This window comes from Triplophysa rosa, linkage group LG4, assembly GCF_024868665.1.
Source record: "Triplophysa rosa linkage group LG4, Trosa_1v2, whole genome shotgun sequence".
Classification (NCBI taxonomy): Eukaryota; Metazoa; Chordata; class Actinopteri; order Cypriniformes; family Nemacheilidae; genus Triplophysa; species Triplophysa rosa.
The window spans coordinates 4,441,128-4,464,123 of record NC_079893.1 but is presented as its reverse complement, the minus strand read 5'-3'; the positions used below and the strand labels follow the sequence as shown (position 1 = coordinate 4,464,123).

The window sequence follows — 22,996 nt, the reverse complement described above, 5'->3', positions numbered from 1 at the left end:
ATGAGTAATTTGTTTTGAAATAACCATAATAGTTCACACATTAATGTGCGTAAGACAGATCACCTCTTTTAAAACAAAAATTAGCAGAATCATTGATCAAATTACCTGTTGAAGGCACTTCTGCTGAACACACAATTACACGAGCCCGCCTGGTTCTCGACTGCTCAGACTCGCAGCTTTTTGTCGTCTGCAGTCACAGATTTTTGTCTCCAACCACATATGGTAGATCATCACTTGCAACAATCATTTGTTATGTTCGCAATGAAAATAGATATTTGTTTACAGCCATATAATGAAAATCTGCACGCTAACACTCAGACGTCAAAAATCGGTCTGCGGTTCTATAATAACCGCTATGCGCACAAACATATTTGCTTATCTTTGCTCTCATATCCGTGTAAAAATTGTTTGATTTTTCAGTCCGTGTCAACATCGAGACTTTGGATTTTTTCTCTTTTGGAGTCTGTGAGATTCCTAAAATCCTAAATTATTCAGCCACACCTCATCAATCACTTCCACCACCGAAGACTTTAGGCATGAAGAAACATATGCAATTGAATAATTTAGCTGTGGCCGAACGCAAGCTATTTCAAGAGCACGTTTAACTGAAATCCAGTGGATGAAATAAAGTGGTCAGAGAGTTTGCTAGAGTTGAGGTTGTAAGATTATGAGTACACAAGTGAAAGAAATACATAATTCATCATTACTCATTTATAAACTATACCAGCACACAATGAAGTTATGAATGTTTTTCAAGCTATTTTGAGTCACTCTTTAAAATATTTATCACTGCCTGACTGTGATATCTGTTTTCTTCCTTTCAGCTCGGGTCGCCTGAAGTGCTTTTGCACCGAGTGCAATCTAGAGGTCAAACAACATCACATGAACTGAAGAGATGGCAACAGGTGACCAGTACCTGCAGAAGTATTTATAAGACCGACATGATACTGAAGAAGAACGCTGAATGAAAAACTGTATGGAAAAATATTGTTCACCTGTTTCTTTAAACGGTAAAGTAAATATTTCTAGTCACAACCAACTGCTTTACATCTTTACATGGAAAGCAAGGGACAGACTTGTATCTCCCTGAAAAGGTTTATTTTACGATAACAACTAGATGTACAGTACGTTACGACATGGCTACTTGCCACATGACTGACACAATTAGACACAAAATAATGATTCGAACTATTTGTTAGTTACCTCATTTGTAACAAATTTATGTTGGCATGAGAAAAAAGACAGCAAAGTGATACATTAGTCAGGTGTGGGGCGATGAGTGAAGGGTGCTTAAGCCCCTGCCCCTTTGCCCAAAGTGCCCTTTTTGATGCCTAAAGGGCCCTTTTCGCAAATGGATGAAGGGGGACACCAACACAATCCCCCCCTTCGGAAAAGCATCCGCAACAGGTTGGAATGCGAGTTCGCAATTTGCGAATGTCGGAACGCGATCAGAAAATCTTGAGCACCTGCCCCTCCAATGGTCTCTGCACGGCACTGACTTGATGACAAACTTTGTTACTTTGTTTAGTGCTCATATTATTGCCTCCTGAAGATGATGCACTTCGTTTTCCTCGCTTTCCTCAAGTTGCTTTGGATAAAACTATATAAGGTTCTATCTGACGTTTTGGTCAAAATTGAGTTACTCACATAGTCCTACTCTGTGACAGACTTATTCACATTATGCAATGTTCTTTTCTTCACGTTGTGTAAACAATTGTTAGAACTGATAACACACTGCTCTTCTGTTACTACATTTTACATTTAGGCATTTCCTCGCCTTGGAATTTTAAGGTTCTATATGCTTTCTGAGCAGTTGTGCGCTATTGAGCTTCAACGTTATGCGTAAAAACTTTGTTCTCCAAAAAAAAAACGTCCCAAAATGATTGGATAACAGACCCCAGAATGTTGTGACTGACCAATCAGAATTAAGTTTCCAGAGAATCACGTACAGAGTGCCGCAGCGATTATGCATTTTTCTTGGATCCTTTTGACCAAAAGCGATGTCTTTGGAAAATTGCAAAAAATAAAAGCAAAGGTTTATGTTTTGAGTATCAAGACAATCTTTAAAAATGAACCCAACATTCTTTATTTCTGAAGCCTAAATACAATCGCCAGAAGTAAACTGGTGTTTTATGCCATGGATTAAAACATACCTATTTACAGCTTTCGTTCAGCACAGACTTTATTTTAGGCATTTAACCACAACCCCATTGACTTTGGGGCGATGGAACCAGAAGTGCTAAAAATGCTAACTCCCCTGGAGGTTTTGCATACAAAACCCATCATCCCCACAGCACTCTATTAAACTGGGATACAAGGGTAAAGTACCTCCAAAAACGACATACTTCACCTTTAACTTGAGGTTTATTTACAGTTTAAGGTAAGGCTAAACGTATATTACAATTTTAACAGCCCACAGTGTCCTCTGGAACGCTCCGATATCAATTTTCTTTGAGTGGTTGATATGAAGGTGGAGTATATCAGTCACCGTCAGGTAAAACCACCGCAGACACCATCTTAAATTATACAAAAACAGACCTGCTTAACATCTCCTGTGAGTTCCTGTCAGACACCAAGCGCTCTTTTGGAAGTCCACAGACAGCCATCAGCTAAAACTGAGTAATGAAAACAATTAACAGCTCTAATTACCTCTACAAATCACATTCAACACGGTGCTCGTTGATTTGATAGACTGAGTCGGAGTTATGAGCGGCTTCAGTCGCACGACCCCTTGTATAAAAATTATTACCGGGGCTACAGAAGCTGGCAGCCATTCGGCGTGGAGATAAATCTTTAGGAGATGTGGCAGTCATCTTCCAGCTCCCCGACAACAAGTCCCAAAGGTGCAGCCCACGTTAATACTCTGTGAATGGAAAATAAAAATCACTGGAGTTTGGGAAAGATAAAACAAAGAGAGAGAAGCCCGGGAAGGTCTCGAAGTCTGAGCCGTATTCCAATATTTTTTTCAATAAAATGATGAAAATGAGGCATGTTGTCCCATTTAAAGTGGCAAAAACGAATCACTTTCGGTTACTGGTATTGCGATTTAAAGGGATAGTTCACCCAAAAATGAAAATTCTGTCAACATTTACTCACCCTCTTGTCATTTCAAACCTGTATGACTTTCTTTCTTTCGCAGAACACAAAAGAAGAATTCACTTCTATCATATGGAGACAAAACCAATGCAAGTGAATGGGGGCCTGTTACCAACATTCTTCAAAATATCCTTTTTTGTGTTCTGCAGAAGAAAGAAAGTCATACAGGTTTGAAATGACAAGAGGGTGAGTAAATGATGAATATTAAAAGTTTTAATATAAGAAATTAAACCGTATGAACCTAAAAATGGTGATGGAATTACTTAAATAAGCAAACTTGTGTAGTACATGTGCTCTTAAAGTCCCTGTGAAATTAAAAATTACAATTCTTATTTTTTATGAAATATTGTAGCATTTATAGTAAAAAGCTTATCAATGTAGGACATTTTCTTTTTTAAATTCATGTGCCCTCATAATCTTCAGCTCAAATCTGAAAATGCACTTCCGCCCTGAAATGACTATCCATCTCAAATGACGTAAATTAGACGGCTTGGGCGGAGCATCTGTTAACTCCTCCCCTTCAACTGTCAGTCTGCTGCCAGTTTAATTTAAAAATGCACCAGCTGTTTATATACATCCAATCAATTCGCAGTGAAAAACGCAAGCAACGCCCACTCATTTTCTCCTTTGAAATTCTTTTTCACTCGAAAAAGTGTCAGAATACGGAAGTAAAACGGATCGCAACTTCCGGTTCACGGGGACTTTAAAAGAAAAAGTTTATTATTCCCTATCAGAACCCTCAAACTGAATTAAATCAAGTTCTGCTTTACTGTATTACTCTCTAACGAGTCATGTTCTTGTGATGCACGGCTTAATTTCAGGACAACTAGATCATGAATGTGATTGAAAAACTGCGAAACCAGTTCCAGCACAGTTTAATTTTCTGCTTCATCTTGTCTTAAACGTGACCTCGTGTACACAAGACAGTCAGCCCATTTCTTCCCGGGAAGATAAACTCCACGGGAACCCACATGCTCACACCGTTGGATGATCGGACATAACAGTCCAGACTTTAACATCCACATCTCTGTGGACACAAATAGCACTGAAAGACAGTCATCTGTTTTCACCAGCAGGGGTCCTGATCCCCTGATCTTTAACACCAGCGGTGCAATAGCAATTCAAAGATACCATCTACACATGGATGCCGTTTCACTATCACAAGTCATATCATCTTAAATATGGTTCCAAGTGCTGTAAGAATCCAGTTCTGTGCCCTTAAAGGGCCACAGACACTTAACTAGTGTCTAAATGGGCTTGCGTTTCTATCATTGAATCCTCTTTGGGGAAGATCTAAAGCAGTCTACTTCTCTTCAGTTCTTTCTATGCATACCTGCACACGAGTCTCAGGATGAAGTCTTACTGCTTCATTAGACTAAATACAGAGAGCTGTGAGGTTAACAGAATGGCACCATTTACCGTAGCTGTTTACTCAAATCATCTAAGTCTATTTTAGTGACACTAAACAGATACTCGTAGCACATGGTGGATATTTGCTAAATCAGGTAGTGCCTGCATAGTTTGGCAAGCCTGATATCATAACTCCCTATCTGAGGTACAGAGGGATGCAACTAACATATGGCTATTAGAGTTCAGCAGCAGATTTTATTTTTGTTGCTATTGTGACTTTTTTTCTGTAAAATTATAGGATATAAAGATATACATTAAATAGTTTTCCCCATTTTTCTTGTAAATGTGTTGTCTTGTTCTGTAATTTTATAGTTTTTGACCATATTTCAAAAATAAATCTTCTTTAAAAAAATGGAAATTTTCTGGCAGCTGAAATAAACCAGAAATAAACTGTAAAATAACAGGTTTTCCCTGTAAAATTAAAAATTTCACCTGTTTTTCTTGTAAATTAATATTCTGTAATTTTGTGGTTTTTTACTGTATTTCAAAAAATACATTAAAATCTGTAAAAAACAATAATATTCAGTTTTTTTACGTGGAAAATCTGTAATTCTGTAAAATTACAGTTTTTTTTAACAGATTTTAATGTATTTTTTGAAATACAGTATTTATTTGGTGATGAGCTAAGAAATTAAATGTTATAAGCATGTGTCCTAGGTAGAATCACTTTTAAGTTCAATTTCACAAATACATATTTCACTTCAAAATCAAAAGAAAATAATGAGAAATCATGTTTAGCTCATTTTTGGTTAAAAAATGTTTTATTGAGCAAGTAAATATAAAAATAAAAGCTCTTTACCTTACCCCGATTCGAAATAATAGTGATTTATAATTTGTCAGGCATGATATTGTGGGCAGTATCAGATTAAATTAAACTTCCACAAAGACAAGTATCTAAATTGATATGATATAATAAATATAATATACAGTAATATAATATATTATATTACAGTAGTATTTTATTATTATTTAAAATATTTTAAAATAATAAATTAGAGCACAGTACTGAAATTCAAGGCATCTATTGGTTAAATAATATCACATGCTAAAATATAATCATCTAGTGTGTTTTTAACTATATGTACAGAGCTGGAGGGGGGGGGTTGGGGGTAGTGCGGGTAACTAGTTCCAGATACAAATGTAGAGAATTTCCATCTTTTATTCATAAAATAGCCTCCAAACGCTATGCACATTTTACATATTCATAAAGTTGCATTTTCTACACCTATGGTTTAAAAATATAAAAAATGTCCCAAATAGAGACCCCCCAGTGAATGCCAGCCATTTCCAGCACTTATTATACATATTGTTTAATATAAACATGTTATATTTTGGGTGAAATTTGATGGATCCTATGGCATTTCTTGACCATTTTATGAGATTAAGCCATAAACACTCATAGCTATATTAAATATAAATTAAATATACTGTACATTTAATGAAATATGTACATTAAATATAAATAAAAGCTGCCAGAAAGATAATTCTCTGCATATTCAGTTATCTGATTTGAAAACGCAGCCGCACGCAGTTAGCGCCCATCATAATGTGAGCACAGCTGTGCTTACACAAAGTTGCCCGACATGCTCGCGTGCTTTGCCAGTATCAACGTTCCAGAGTGCCACAGACAGCCGGGCGGTGGGTGGAGGGAGATTGTGGTTTGAAACAGGGTCACTGATATACATAACCCAGTAGTGAGAGATTCTCTGGCCTTATCCCCCTCTGCTGTTGCTTCTATTAATAACCCCACACTTCCACAAAGTGCCCAACCTATACTGACCCGACACATATCAAGAGTCCATCTGTTTTTAACTCGGGAGTTATGACTTTAACTTTTGAGGGTTAAAACAGCAACATTTACTACCTAAAATCTTATACCAGAACAACAACTGCCACTTGTTAACTCTTATATACACAGTATGCACTAGATTCTGTGACGTGTTTGCACGTATTCTTTTATCTTACAGCCCATGCTAATAAATCCCACAAATCTTAAATATCCAGTGTAACAGAAACATGCACTAACAAGATTCTGGTCCTTAAAAAAAAAAACGGGTTGGGAAATCCTTGAGTGCTCAGATTCACATCATCTTGCATCAATTGTTTTCTTTGAGGTTGATAGAGTCCCAGAGCTGCAGTTGAGGCCTTCTGCTTCACTTCAAAACCGCTCCGGGGTCGAAAGGGAAAAGCAAACAGCCATCAGGCTGAAACTGTATAACATGATGAAGAGATTCATTTCATAAATGCCCAAACATGAACCTGCTTCTGTCATTAAAGGTTTGAAATGTACTGTTGTTATGGTTTTCAAAATGTTATGTTTTGGTTTCGAGGGACACGAGCTCAGACGTATATAAAAAGAGCAAATTAGGGTAGATGAATAAGAAAAACAAATATTTCATTACAACCATACCATATAGTTCAGTCTTGTCATCTCTATAGGTATTTTCAGAACAACATGGTAGTCATACCAGTGTACTTCTTTTATACAATGTACATAGTTTGTATACGGTGTATACATACAGTATATCATTTCTGTCACGTTTATGTGGAGGTCTGTCATGTCTTTTATTTTGAAGTTTTAGTTGTAGTCCATGGTCTTTGTAGTCTTTTGTGTAGCGCTGCCCTAATTGTCTTGTTTATTCTTTAGTCTTCTCTGTGTATAAGTAGCCCGCATGATTCATTGTCCCTTGTCTAGCTTTGTTCTTGTAACCCTGTTTGGTGAGTTTGTTAATGGTCATGTTTAGTTCAAGTTTTGTTTAGTTTGTTTTTTATGTTATTAAACTGCACATGGGTTCTTAAAACTTGCCATCAGTGGATTCATTAAAATTTCACATTAACATTTTGTCAGTCTGACCAAATAAGGAGTTACAAATGAAGAGTTTGGTTCCAAAATGAGATTTTTAAAATTGTCCAAATATCATGTTTTTCATTGTGCATTCCAATTAATATCAATCAAACCGCAGTTGGTTTGATTTGATTTAAACCATAATAACTAAAAAAAAAAGGCTAACTAACACAATAAAACACAATAAAAACATGGTAACAGAATAAAAAACACGAGTTATCTCATTTTGGAACCAAACTCTTCAAATATTTTTCTAAGATATGCAAGATGAATGCATAGCAACTGCAACTACACATTTGGGCAAATACCCTCTGCACACAGTACGCATACGGTAGTACATACTGCCAAAGTAAAAGTATGGTAGTATGCTATTCAGATTGGAGTCATAGTAATTCCTGTCTTGGGTTGTGCTTCTGATACATGCCAGCAGGTGTGATGTGCCACCAAGACTAAAAATATCTCACCCTGAACACCAACATGAGCAACGACAAAATAATCCTCTGATTGAAGACATTATAGATTTACCACCTCTGTCAACATTCTACAACAAAAGAGGTCATTCATCTTTCTGTTTTTTCTCTCTCTCCTGGATGGATGGATTGGTGCTCAGCTGTGATGTGTGCAGCATTTCTGTCAAAGTACCAGAGCAATATGTCTAGCGATACGAGCCTCAACCTCCAGCCATCATCCAAGATTGGAGCTGCCATCACAAGCCCTGACTTATCATCATGCTGGGTGACACAACAAGTACACTTGTCCAGCTGTTCTCCTGGTTCCCGTACCTCTGATTCAGACCACCTTCCAAGTCCCCATAAGAAGATCCTCAGATGTGAAGACCAAGATGGTCTCAAAGGAGGTCTAAAAAACATGGAGAAAGCTATCCCTCAATATTTCTATTTATATGAATATTCATAACATTCACGTTTATATTCATAACAGTTGCTGAGCTGATGTACCGCCCCTCACAAGACACGTGCACACACACAACAGTGCTGAATGTAACGAAATTACAAAGTAATCAATTACTATAAACGTTTGTCCTCAAAGAGCAAATGTGTACGCACACCACATCACTGAAAAAAAGATCTGCAACGTAAAATCTTACTCATTCAAAAAAATATTAAAGCGGCCCTAACACGCGGTTTCTGCCAATCTCATATGAATCTTGAGTACCTATAGAGTAGTATTGCATACTTTGTATCTTCAAAGAGTATTTAGTTTGATCACATTTATAAAAGATAGATACAGCTGTACGATTATTTCCGAAAGCATACGGCGCGTGCGGGGGGAGGGGTAGGCTGAACTAAAGCACGTGCGCACCCATTGCCAACAAAACACAGACATCAGTTTCACTCACCGCATGCGGTTCATGTCCAGTATCTTTTAGCGCTGGGATGGCTCCATATATCAGTTTCCTCCAAATCCAGTGTTATATCCACCGTTTATATAACATTCATCACCCAAATGTAGTGAACAAACAAACACCTGAACTTCAAGAACGTATGCTCTCTCTCTCTCTCCTGCACACAAGTGAAAGTGACGTCTGCGCATGCTCCTTCTCCTGCTCTTGCTGCCGCGTGCTTTTCTGGGAGAATTGTCCAATAAGGGACTAAGAAAATTTGTTACAAAACAGTTTTATATGTTCGAAAAATACTTTTTGAAACCTGTACGATAGCCGGGGGAGTGTATCGAGCACAGAAATACTATGTAATACGCCCAACTCGTTTTTTGACAAGTTGACCATGTTAAGCATGAGAAGACGGCACGTTTAACATTATAAAGAAGTTAGAATGCATGACACACCGTTGCACCACCCCTTTAATTTATCAGTTTCATTTGACACATACTTTATAAAATAAAGAATGAACAACAAATGAAACATCTGCAAATCAAAGACTACTAACTGTCCCAAAGTCAAAATTAAAATCTAGGGGTGATCGGGCTTTTGCGGTAGCCGCACCTAAACTCTGGAACAGTCTTCCCACTCATATCAGAACAGCACAAACAATTCATATTTTTAAATCAAAGTTAAAAACCTTTTTACTTTAATTTATGCTATGTGATGTTTTTGTTATATGTTGTTTTGTCTGTTGTTGTTTTACATATTGTCAAATTGTATTGTACAGCACATTGGTCAACCTGAGGTTGTTTTTAATTAGTGCTTTATAAATAAAAATCTGAATCTGAACGTTATATAAATGAAAGAATAATGAAATAACCCAAAAATCAACAAAAGAAAGACAGAACAAGAGGGGAAAAGAAAGAAAGATAAAAGAGTGAAAGATAAATGAGAGAAAGAAATATAGCATGAATGAGAGAAAGTTTGAAAGAAACAGCGAAAGAAAAAAAAGAGCGAAAAAAGAAAGAAAGAAAGAAAGAAAGAAAGAAAGAAAGAAAGAAAGAAAGAAAAAGAAGAGCGAAAAAAGAAAAAAGAAAGAAAGAAAGAAAGAAAGAGCAAAAAGAAAAGAAACAAACACAGAAACAACCAAAGAAGAGCAAAAGATAAAAGAGCGAAAGAGAAAAGAGAGAAAGAATGAAAGCGTGAAAGAAAGTGCGAAAGACAGAAAGAGTGAAAGAAATAAGAGGAAAAGAAAGAAGTGGAACCATAGCAACCGATGGAGTCACCTGAACATCCAGTGTCTTGTGCTCCTTCATGCACACCAGGTGCCGTACCAATGTAGCAACAATTCCAGCTCTGCCAACTCTTCCCAGACTAAAGAAAACCCGACTGGAAGACATTTCATGCAGATCTGAATTGGGTCACAGGAGGTAAGACACAGAACACAAAACCACAGCTGTGGTGAAGTACATCTCTAAGAACTACGGGACAAACCTGAGCGTGAAGATCTACAGTAAACATGATGCATGTAAACAGAGCTTATTTTAGTCACCTCACCAGTAGTGTAATGCCCACAGACAGCCCACGGACCATCTGATGTATACCCGACACAAAAATGCCAAGAGCTTTGTTAAAACTGTAAGCTCTCATTATATTATATAAAAATAGAATTGAATGTCTTAGATAAGCAAAAGCTAAATAAACAATCCATGTGATCTACAGTTACAGCTGTAAAATGTAAATACAACATCATCTCGCCCAGCTAGCGTATATTACCGTAGATGACGGATAACCTCGACCACCGCCAGCTCGGTGTGTTTCCAGCGTCTTCTGTCTCAGGGTGTGAAGATTGTTTCCCCAGGCGCTGCTACAGTCATATTAAAGGGCCTTGTCAGTTCATCTGTCCACTGGATTGTGTCAGAGTACATAATGAAAGTCCCAGAAAGCCTTGTAAATGTGTGGGAGGTGAGAAGAGAGAGGCCTGATAAAGACATTGCTCGGCTGACAGACAGCCCTGAAGTAGCTACTGTATCCAGAAGAGCCGCTTCAGGCACGGACAGCCTTTTGTGTCACGGCATATTACGGGGGAGCCGGCATCACTATGCATAAGCTGAAGGCGTTAGGAAAATATAGTTCTTGCGGTTTCAATGGCTTAATATGGACAGAAGTTCAGCCCGAGGTCTTTGCAGCCTCTAGTCAAAGATGAAATAGGGTTTATGAAGAAAAGAGGCCAGACTGGCTGATGGGAAAATCTGTGATTTTGCATTTACGTTTATTCATTTAGCAGACACTTTTTCCGGGGCAACTTACACATGAGAGGACATTTAACATTTTACAATTTGAAACTTGCTTTTCAATTCCTGGTTCATTTACAGCTAAATGTGCATGCAAATAAAAAAAGTGATTTTCCTGTGCTATTTTATTTAATGCTACTGTGTACAATGAACATATTTTTACTCTATAGGACAAAAAAAGTCATTTCTGCGAAGCCCTGATTGTCATAAATATTTTAGTCACTTGCCCTTTTATGAAAATTAACCATGATTAATTGGTAAACCTTTATTGCGATTACCATGGTTACTGAAGTAAAATCACAGGCTAATTTTGGTAAAGGACAAGTAAAATAAAAAAGAAAGATAAAATTATAAAATGAACTATAGATGGTTTCAAAGTGGCAACATAAAACAAACGTTACTGCGCATGCACGCGTTCGTGGACTGCCCTTAACTTCATACACATTCGCAGACAATAGAGCGCCTGTAGATTATTTCTCATAGCAAGCAAAAGAAACTGGGAACCGTTACATGGCTAAACTTGTCTCTCCAATATTTTAAATTTAGACTGCGATACCAAGCTCAACCGCTAGATGTCAATGTACCATACGGTTTCTTTAAATGCGACCAAACTACAGGACCCATTAAACAAACTGATTTTTAATAAAATGAACATACTGTACAACCAAATTCAACTAAAAGTTTATTTAATAAAATGATTATACAATAAAATAATAATATAAATTAATATTAACATAAATTAAATTAAATATAAATAGTTATATTATTAGACACTAGCCAAAGACAGACCGGAAGTTAAGTCCAGGTCTGATAAAACGGTCTATAGCTGGTTAGTATTATTTCAGTATTGGATAAAGAAAAGAAAAGAGAGAAAAAAAATGAAAGAGTGAAAGAAAGAGCAAAAGAAAGAAAGAGCGAAAGAAAGAAAGAAAGAGCGAAAGAAAGAAAGAAAAAGAAAGAAAAAGAAAGAGCGAAAGAAAGAAAGAGCGAAAGAAAGAAGAAGAAAAAGAAAGAAAGAAAGAAAGAAAGAAAGTAAAAGAAAGAAAGAAAGAAAGAAAGAAAGAAAGAAAGAAAGAAAGAAAGAAAGAAAGAAAGAAAGAAAGAAAGAAAGAAAGAGAAAGAAAGAAAGAGTGAAAGAAAGAAAGTAAAAGAAAGAAAGAAAGAAAGAAAGAAAGCAAGAAAGCAAGAAAGAAAGAAAGAAAGAAAGAAAGAAAGAAAATAACGAACAAATGAACCAACATATGATGTAAAGAAAGAACGAAAGAAACAAAAAGAAAGGAAGAATATTCAAATATGGTTAAAACTTTGGTTACTATAGTAAGACAATGATAATGTTAATTTTGTGGTTACCATGGTTACTTTTGTAAAACCATGGCTAATATTCATAAGGGGCAAGAGGCACAGATTAGCATAACACCTCCTTCCTCTTTGAGCTGCGATTTCATTGCATTCATGAGAAACATTAGTGTTATTTGTACCGTCCACGTACATGATGAAGTGAATAAGCCACAATCCCTCTGTGATGCTAAATAACATGAAGTACACTATTAAGGGTTCGGAGAACTTGTTTTAAAGCGTGAAAATCTGTAGAATATTTACTTCACTCTTATTAATAGTGTTTTAATGCTTGTCCTTGAAGCTATAATAGGAATATTCAGATGTCCAGTGTTGTGTTGTGTTGGTTGTCAGGGAACAAGAGGTTACATTGATGGGTTCGAGGGTCTCTATGTATTCAAACTCTGATACATAGCGACACGATTTGATTTTAGAACACAAAAGCCTCCTGCATTTTGTTTCCAGTATTGACCAACACACTACGCTGCTTTGTAGTTCATCATATGTAAAATAATTAAAAAACTTACTATTAAGCTATTCAAGTAATTTCAAAAATGGTTTTGATTATTATTGTATACACTATAAAAACTAATAAGCACACTATTACCCTCATTTCATTTCAGACAGAAGATAGAATAATTACATTTGTGATATTGTGTCCAAGTATAACATGTTGTATACTCTTAAACTGCTTGCTAGAATTATGTGCAAATCAGGATTATGTCAATATCTCTTTTCTGAATAATCACAATATTATACCCAACAAAATGCAGTAGACATAAATACCTGCTTCAATGACTACCTCTTTTCTCTGAAATTGATTTTGAAATGTTGCCTTGCAAAGTTATTCTGTGAAATAAACACCAGTTTAAAATGGTAATATAATATAAAAAGTACATTTTTTAAACAATTCTGAATAAGATCTACTTGAACATGTAATTATATGTTTTAAATTCTCTTCCAGAGTTTCGAAAGACATCTCAACGGTGTCACGATCTGTTCTCAGAAACCACAAGCACTAAATTGCATAGAATATACAATTCCTTAAAGACATTAAATACCAACCTGATTGTGTCTTTATGTAAACTGTAGTTTCTAACAAAATATGATACTTAAAAAAAAGATCAACATTCTGTTAATTCATTATATTATAACTCACCGAGCAATTACATTTCTTCAGCGTGCAATAAAACGAATGTGAAAAAAAGTGTGTTATCATTTTTTATATTTGTCATTATTTCAATTATTTGATAGTTGTAGATATTTCCTAACCACAGCTACAGCCGGTCTGATGACAGAATTTATATGGTGAGCTATAAACATATCTGATGCTTTCAGTGGTGGACAGTAACGAAGTAAATTTACCTGAGTACTGTACTTAAGTACACTTTTTGAGTATCTGTACTTTACTTGAGTATTATTTTTTCTGAGTACTTGTACTTTAACTTCACTACATTTGAAAGACAAATATCATACTTTTTACTCCACTACATTTATAAAAAGGTCCAAAGTAGAAAATGGTTTCTATGCAGCGGGTTTTCCGGTGTGCATCATTTATCTTGCTTGCGATCTTCCAGGACCTTTTAATGTTGCCAAGTATTTCAGTTTTTGTAAGCTCGCGGTTTTCCGGCAAGCTTTGAAAGGCCATTTAGCAAAAAAAAAAACGCAAATCTGGCAACTCTGGGATCTTCCCTGCTAAACTAATGTAAACGACGGCGCAGCTACACCGTTGATAGCGCTCTAAAAAGGCAAATAGAACAATAAAAAACGAAAAGGGCACATGTTAAAGTGTGGTGTAATCATCTGTGGGTTACGATCAGTCAAAGATCATAGAAACATTGTCATGAAAATGATCGGCATAACGGCTAAACGGTAAATAAGCATCACGTACACCTTGAGCTACGGGTGCGTTTTAACTTCTGCTCTGCTGCTGTATCATTTAAAGCGATTTGGAAAATGAATGATGTTTTTACATAAGTAACTATAGTTGAAGTATTCCTGTTGAAATAAAAACAATAGAACCCTGCCCAAAATACAACAGAAAATGTAATGGATTTAATGGGAATAATGGGAATTGTAATATGGATACTTGTTGTCTACTTGTAGGCTATGTGATGGATTCTATTGGTGGGATGGTACCCAAACACACTACAAAGAGGAATTTAATTTAAAAATCTCATTCTACTTCAAAAATTCATTGTTTTTTCAGCAGGGATGGTATTTGCAGTAAAACCACAGTATCCACAAATTTACGATTTTCTATATGTAGGAACCATACTACAATTAATAATCTTTAGTAAAACCACAGCAACTAAAAATACCATAGTTTCATTATACTAGCTATAGTTCATGTTTGTAGTTAAATTATGGTAATACAAATGGTAATAAATCCAACAAACACATGGCTTCTACACTTTACTATTTACAAGAACCTTACTACTTACTGGTAAATTGCTGCTAAAACTGGTAAAGGGAATATACAAAATAAAAAAACACTGCTCATAAATACATATAGGCCTAGGGGGCTAATGAGGATAATTAGGCTAAATGATCATACAGGATTACATCTAACCTCAACATATATGTGCTAAACATATAAAGCTCTTAAAAGAGTTGCTCACTGCAAAATTTGCCCCCATTGACTTTCCATAGTAGGAATAAAAATCAATGGGGGCAAATTTTGAAGTGAACTACTCCTTTAATACAACTGATACTGTGAGCTGCTCAGTGTATTCAGTAGGTTGCTTCAGAGGCATAAGGTATACAACAATAAAACAATGTACAACTGACATAAAGGAAATTTACTTTAAATACTTGAGTACTTTTAAAAGCACGTACTTCTGTACTTTTACTTAAGTAAGAATCTGTCTTTACAACTTTCACTTGTAGTGGAGTAATATTTGACCAGTAGTATCTGTACTTTCACTCAAGTAAGGAAGTTGTGTACTTCGTCCACCACTGGATGCTTTAAGCGTAAAACCCATATCAATCTAAAATCGATAATCATGCTCATCAGCTATAAATCTCTCTCTCTATACTGTATATTTATATGTATATACACAATATATATTTTTTCTGATTTAAAAGCACTGTAATTTTCCAGGCCAGATGTTAAGACGTTAACCTCTGTCCTTGGGGTTGACCTTGGAGGGGGTTGGGGTGGGGCTGTTGTTCGTGATGTAAAGGGCAGGTGGTGTAATAAGATCTGACCATGTTCCCGATCCATCATTCCTGAAATTCTGCCATACACCAGTCACAAAACTTAATCACATATCACGTCGCAGCACCCCCCTCACCAAGCCTGACCAGCAGGGCATAAATCCCTGCCTCACGGGTCAATAATCCTGTCCCGGGATCTTCCCTAGTCCCATCTATTGTTGTACAGGTTACCAGGTATAAGGATCCAGCAAACAAGCATCTTCCAATCACATTCAATAACTTGATTGTATTCTGCAATACGTTACGAGCTAATGAAAGGAACATTGAATTGCGATCAGGTTTCTGAAAATGGATGAAATTATGCTATTTTAGAAAAAAGGCCAATTGGTATACATTTGGATTAATATGACAAAGCCCTGACAGGGCTGAACACAATGTACTGTATATTGAACACAATGCATATTGTGTTTTATTGATGGAAGAAGACAAGATAACGGGGCACCAGTGTTGGGTGTAACTAGTTACTAAGTAATTAGTTACTGTAATTTAATTACTTTCCCCTTGAAAAAGTAAAGTAAGGGATTACTCTCATTTTTCTGTAATTTAATTACAGTTACTTTTGATGTAATTAAACTAAATACTTTGTGTAATATGTGTGTGTAATAGTGGAATTGACATCAAAATTCTAAGTCTAACTTTAAAATCCGTGCTTTAATATATAATTCTCACATTTGTTATACTTTGGTGAGTTAATAAGAGTACTTTATGTAGTTTAATATTATTTATTTGAATGAATTAAAAGAGCCCTTTCATGTCTATCCTTGAATCACTTAACTAATCAAGGTTGATATAGGATATAGAAAGTCATTAGTAATAAGTAACTAAATACTTTTTGGAGAGAGTTATTTGTACAGTAATCTAATTACACTATTGAATATGAAATTAGTAACTAGTAATTAATTACTTTTTCAGAGTAATTTACCCAACACTGTGGGGCACAATATTATTAGAGAGTAGATTTCATATATCAAAATGCAAATACTAAGAAACCACAATCTATATTAAATAAAAGTGAATGAAAATGAAATAAACTCAGCACTATGGGTCTTTGCCCTCCCTGCGGGAATCCCCCGGTCCGTGAAGCGCAATCATCTGAGAATTTCTTCAGTGTGATTCAGTATTGAGTGACTATTACAAGTGTTGACTCTCCCTGAACCAGTCACTTGAAAGATGTTATTTAAAGTACATGCCCGGATTCCAGACATGCTTAGATAGAGCAGAGAATAACTATCACATGGCTTACAGTTTTGCGTATGCAGAGCGTTCACACAACAGCTCGCAGACAAGTGCATCATTTGTGCCGGCGCAGGACTTTATCTGCTATATCGGCGTTCTACAGGATCTCTCTTTCTCATTTCAATTTCTAAACTGTGCTTGGCTGTGTGCTACCAGCTGTCAAAATCAGTTATGTTTAAATGGGTTCTGGAGTTTCAGAGTTTGATTTGTTCATACAAGCAATAACATTCAGTTTACTCCAATCCATTGAGTCATTTGTTGTTGGAATAGCAAACAGATTTTTTTACGAACTGGATTTAAACAATTTTTGTAATTAGAAATTAGATGTCGGCATGAAACGAAAACGAGTGGTTTTCGTCCAAATGGTGAAATCTAAGCGTAAATGCTTCTGGGTTGAAAAAATGTAGGGCGGGCTTCATTTCGTCTTTTGGGAATGGATTGGATGGTTGAATGTTGGATGCCTAGCCATTGAACAAAGAATACAGTCCCACCCTGGCGCCCTCCAGCTAGACAAACGGCATTTAGAAAAATTATGAAGCCACATGAATTTACCATAAAAAAAGTTATTCACATTTTTGATTTTATGGTGTCTTTAAAGGAACAGTTCATGAAAATTCTGTCTTCATTTACTCATCCTCAAGTTGTTCCAAATCTGTATACATGTCTTTGTTCTGATGACGGATGAATGCTTGTAACAACACAGTTCTTGTCCACCATTGACTAGGAAAAATGTCTTTGCTCTGTTATTTTGTTATTCTGATATTTAGAAGAATGTAGGAAAGCAACAGTTCTGGGGCACATTTGACTACCATTGTCTACCATTTTTCCTACTATGGTGGTCAATGGGGTCAAAGTACTGTTTGGTTACAAGCACTCTCCCAAATATCTTTCTCTGTGTTCATCAGAACAAAGAAATTTATGGCGTCTATACATTAACGCCAATCATATCTAAGCATCACATACCATTCCCACCAGAAGGCTTTACACATTCCTCTTTCCATCAACACCTGGTTCTAACATTACTCAGCTGGATTTCCCAACAGTAGATGAACTCAAGACGATGTTTCATCCCTTCTCTCGATCATAGCATCTCGGTTGGACATTCATTCCTCCCGGCAGGACCGACCTTCTACCTTCCCTACTCTTTCCGCTTGAGTGCAAGAAAACAAGCAGGGCTGTTTTAGCTATATTTTACAGATTGTGTTAAATCGACACCCATACCCTGACAGTTTGACCCTTCATGACATTCTTGTTCCTTCAAATCCTTATGTTACTTGCATAAAGACATCAGGACTGAATCATTGCAAGTCCAAACACATAAACCTGCTATCTTGCGTCACACAATCTTTCAATACCATAGAGCGCAACCTGACGCGTGGCGTTTCCATTCAGGACCGGCTTTTAGCTACTACCAAGAAATAGATCAGGTTAATAGAACTGACATATAATGCAACACACGGATCAGATTTTCCTAGTTACAGTAGTCCAGTTATAGTTGGAGAAACACAGGTATTGGGTCATTTGTGTGAGTTAAAACAACATTAGGCCCATTCACATATATGAAAAGCTTGAGTTACAATTTCCTGGAAACTATCCCAATCCTTGAGCCAAGAGGTCAGGGGTCACGGTAATATGTGGTCTAATAAAAAAGATTTTATAGAGACCGAGTGAATGTTCAAATAAAGGCGTTGTGTTGGCCTGGATCATATTGAGTACGGTCTGCTGACTGTAGATAAGTGTTACAAGACTATAAACCAATAATATTAGATCTTATAAAGGAGTTATTGTTTCTCTCTCTGTGTATGTGTGCAAGTGAATGCATTTCTGCTTTCATGATGTCTTTATACCACAGCAGTCCACAGAAAAACCTACATTTCATACAACCTAAAAAAGTTTACTTTCCAAAACAACCAAACGTGGATTCATAAATGGACCAATTTTGAGCAAATTTAATGATTAAATTGCTTTGCTGCATTGCCACTTTAATGTAATGGATTTTCTGTAAATTGCGCGTTGAACATTGTGAACAGCTCTGCTGATATTAACCTTAAAACAGAATCAGATGTTTCTGTCATGCAGTTCTAGATCAAAACCCCTAATATACTGTAATTCATCAAGCTTCAAGAATCAAAAAATAAAATTATTTTTACCCTAAAGTGCAAGATCTGTACTTGCAAACTGTGCGGGGTGCAACCTGGGCGCAAGGAATGAAAGAGTGGATAAAAAAACCCCAAGAGGCAAATTGGTTCTACCAAACAGGAACACATGGAAATAACCATAGCAACTATGTGCTATTTGAGTTCATTTGATCCAGACCAATAACTGTATTGGCAAAATAAGTTCATTATTTATTTTCATATTACAAGTATATCACAACTTTTGGATGCACTGAATGTTCAGCAGCCGATGGCATTCAAATTAGCCGACATGTTTGTTGCATTTATAGCGCGACTCTCACTCTACGCAGTTGTTATTTGATAAAGTGGTTTAAACTGTTTATTTTTTGTCTTTTTACAGAATAATGACATTTATGATGACGCGATCGAATAGTGAGTGAGATTTATAAATGCAGCAAATAAAAAAGTTTTTTTTTTTTGGTATATTTTATAAATTACATAAATTGTGTCCCAAACGGCATACTATACACTTTACACTTAAATTATGCACTATGCACTAAAGCATCTGGTGTAAATGGAATATTTAGTGGTTTTATGCTAACCGGAAGTATATGCGGCTTCCCAAAAGCGGGCAAATGCCGTTACCCGCACAAGTGTGCACAAGTGTGAGTGCATCATCCGGGAACTTAGAAGTGCACTTCTTTTTTGAGAACTTTCAATGTGAACGCACTACTCACACTATTTATACTACAAAATGGCGTAGAATAGTGCAAAAAGTGCACGATTTGGGACAAACCTACACTATAAAATTTACATAATTCTTACACAGACGATTCTAACTTATAAAATTAGATGTTTGGATAAGTGTGGCCAAGGCCCCACAATTTCGGATTTTCAAGATAAACAGATTGCGCCTAAAAATGATCAATTATAAACATCTCTTCTATAACACTTACTTTTAATGAGACTCAGTCCTATGCACTTACATAGATCAAGTCAGATTTCAGATTTCAGTGGGTCAACCCAGCCTTGGGTCAAAAATAGACAAACCCAACTATTGAGATAAATTAACCAAGAAAATGTTCATATTTGACCCATGAATTTGTTTAAACAAACCAGCATTTTGGGTTAAAACAACCCAGCATTAACTTATAAACCAAAGGTTGAGTCTGTCCATTTTGACCCAATGTTGAGTTAAAATAACCCAATATTTTAAGGGTGTGCCCATCCTGCAGAGAATGGTTAGTTTTTAATGAATGGCGATCGGCTCTTTGCACTAGAATGTGGGATTTCCATTATTATAGCAGTCCATTCTGAGCGTTGCCGTTTCCTAGTGTGCACAATGAGACATTGACAGCCGTTTGGTGTTCTCACATACAGGTGATGCTGATTTCCGCACCGAAACTGAATTCATTCCTCTTTATCACTATAAGGCAATAACACCTCATTTCTCTCCTCCTTTGAAAGTCAAACTGGCACGACTAAAGCCTTTATCTCTATACCACTCTGTCTAAACACTGAACTCTATCAGCGGATTTTCTTGCGATAAGGACCGCAAGAGATACGAGCGAGTATCTCCGCTCTCATTTAACCACATCCACAGTCTCTGAAGTGTAATTGCCATTTCATCTTAACCATTCGTCTGCATTGCAGCCGACAATAAATCCATCATGCCTCACGCTGATACTTCTGCACATTAGCAAGTCAAAACCAGCTCTGAGGAAAACCGGCTTGCTGGTGGGGAGGCCAGAGATGCTTGTAATCCATTAATCTCCAAAGCACAACAGAAACGTTCAGAAGCCTAAGCGAGAATAATGAAAGGAGACGTGAGAAAGAGGATTATGGGAAATTTTCAATGAAGTCAAGGAAACTTGTTAAGAGTACAAATGCAATTGCATGTTTTTACATCATACTTTAAAGCAGGTCGGGTTTTACCATGACATTATTCTTCAACGTGATAACTTTGTCCGTGATACAGTTTCTAAGTAAACTCAAAACATGGTAATACCGCGGTACATTCGTGTGGGTGGTATGAAAAGCTTTTCTTTCTTTTTTCATAAGGTAATGCCCATCTCGGCTGCCTGAGGAAAGAAGCAAACATTTTGTAGGAGTTTTTATAGACTGAGGAAATGAAATGTAGCCGAAGAAATAAGACGCACAGGCATGAGACGGTGCATACAGCCACACTAGCGCAAAAATAAATGCGTTGTTTACTACAAACTCAGCGTGAACGGAACCGTTTATCACCAGCTGAATGAAACGCGGAAGAGATGAAAAGCAGAAATGACAAAGAATATGAAAACAACAGGGAAGGTGCGAGAACAGATGAAGGTTGATACCACCAGAGCCAGCGATAAAAGCGTAAGCGGGAGATTGAGACAAAACAAATGTGTAAAAAAACATAACGAAATGCAAACATCTGAAAACCGTTGAGGCCCTTGTTGTTGTTTTCTTAAAGACACCAGCAAAGACAAATTTCTTCAGGGAAGTGAAGTAAACTTGCTTTGTTGTCACAGATAAGAAACCTTGATGTCCTGATGTTCTCGAGGATGGGATGATGAAGGGATAGGTCACAATGGGGGCGTGCGGAGAGCGGCATCGCTTTCATCTTTGACCCACCAAAGTACGCGTTTGCACAAAAACAGCCTTCGCTTGGCCATTAGGTGCAGCTCAGACAGATAAATGTGTAGGATGACTGAGAGAGCGTGTCGGCGTGTTTCAATGAAACCACTGAGCCTCCGTTATTGCAACCATAAATCCTGATTCCGATCTGCGCGGCGATACGCAAGCGTTCGGCGCTCATCTCGGCATCCCATCTATAGAGCTCAGCTGTATGATAACTTCCAAATATGACGTGATACCTTATAGTGCGTTATGAGCATTTCTCCAAACATGTGTGACTGCGCTTGAGTAATGTTTTTTAATATATAGCATCCGTACCAGTGGAAATTGTGCCATTTGTCTTTGGAAACTTAGTTGGCGAGTGGAGATGTTCAAGTGTACAACAAATGTAATATTTCGGGGGGAGAGTATTATGGGAAAAGGAAAAAAAAAACTTGAAGGAGGAACAGAAAGAAACTGGGATGCCCCTAGTACAAGTTCCTCACAAAAATGACGTCATTACCATGGTATATTGAGCCAAAGATAATCTATATTAACAAGATGCGCCACTGCCATTACAATGAATGGAGAGAAATGCAATGCTCAACATGGCCGCTCTAGCGAAGAAAGCTCCGCCTTCCAGTAAACGCATCCAATGGTCAATCGATAAAGACTGATGATTCTCTGGGGCGGGGCTTATGTGAGGCGCTTGCCTGCCCGGGTGTATGCGCCGTAGCTGAAGCAACCTCAAAAAAGTGATTTTTAGCACAATTTAAGCTTAGCAAACCAAAGTTATGGTAAGGTTTAATCATTGATCGGAAATATGCTATTTAATGGTGATTTTTTTAAAATATCTGCCTTCCACCATGCAAACATGTGCGCCGAGTGGCACAACTGTAAAAAGACTTTGATTTAACCGACAATGCACATTTACCTAAAATATTTACCTTAAATACCTAAAATATCATACTTACTAAAGTTATTTTCTACTACAGTAAACCTTTTTTACTACAGTCGCCAAAAATGCATTTATAAATTTATAAGTTCTAACATCTTCCCTTAATAAAATTGAACATTATTTACTATAGTAGCCACTTTTGTTTGTTTGTTTAATTTGTAGTGAAAACATTATTAACATCATAAATTATATCTTATTTGTAGTAACTGTATACTTTTACCAAATTAAAACTTTATTTGGATATTTTTTCAATAAAAAATAAATGTAGGGAAGAGATTAAATTATTTAAATTTGTGACTGCTGGTTGGAGGGAAGGGCTAAAAAATCGGAATCTGTATTTTTACACCGTAAATTACTCCGATTTTAGGAGTAAAGCAGAATATAGAACCCCTCAGAGCTATTGCAAATGGACAAAATTTTCAATTTTTAATTACATTAAATGGTAAAAAAAAAACGTATCAACTATGGCACAAAAAGCATATTGTTAGTGATAGGAGTCAGTGCATCACGAAAATGAACCATGGTTTGACTACAGTAATCATATTT

At 36.6% G+C, this 22,996-nt stretch overlaps 1 protein-coding gene across 3 annotated transcripts in view; it reads right to left on the bottom strand.

The window, feature by feature from the left end:
- The window catches only part of LOC130553382 (receptor tyrosine-protein kinase erbB-4-like), a 128,932-nt gene that overhangs the window by 89,895 nt on the left and 16,041 nt on the right, over positions 1 to 22,996 (bottom strand). Inside the window, exon 2 of one of the 3 annotated variants that reach the window (XM_057332317.1) lies at positions 2,750 to 2,863. The exons of 1 other annotated variant lie outside the window; for it this stretch is intronic. In XM_057332317.1, coding sequence (XP_057188300.1) covers positions 2,750 to 2,813 — 64 coding nt within the window. In that variant the 5' untranslated portion in view covers positions 2,814 to 2,863. Of the gene's footprint in view, positions 1 to 2,749; positions 2,864 to 10,466; positions 10,650 to 22,996 lie in introns of those variants that run through there. One more of the 3 variants, XM_057332318.1, reaches the window with a different exon arrangement.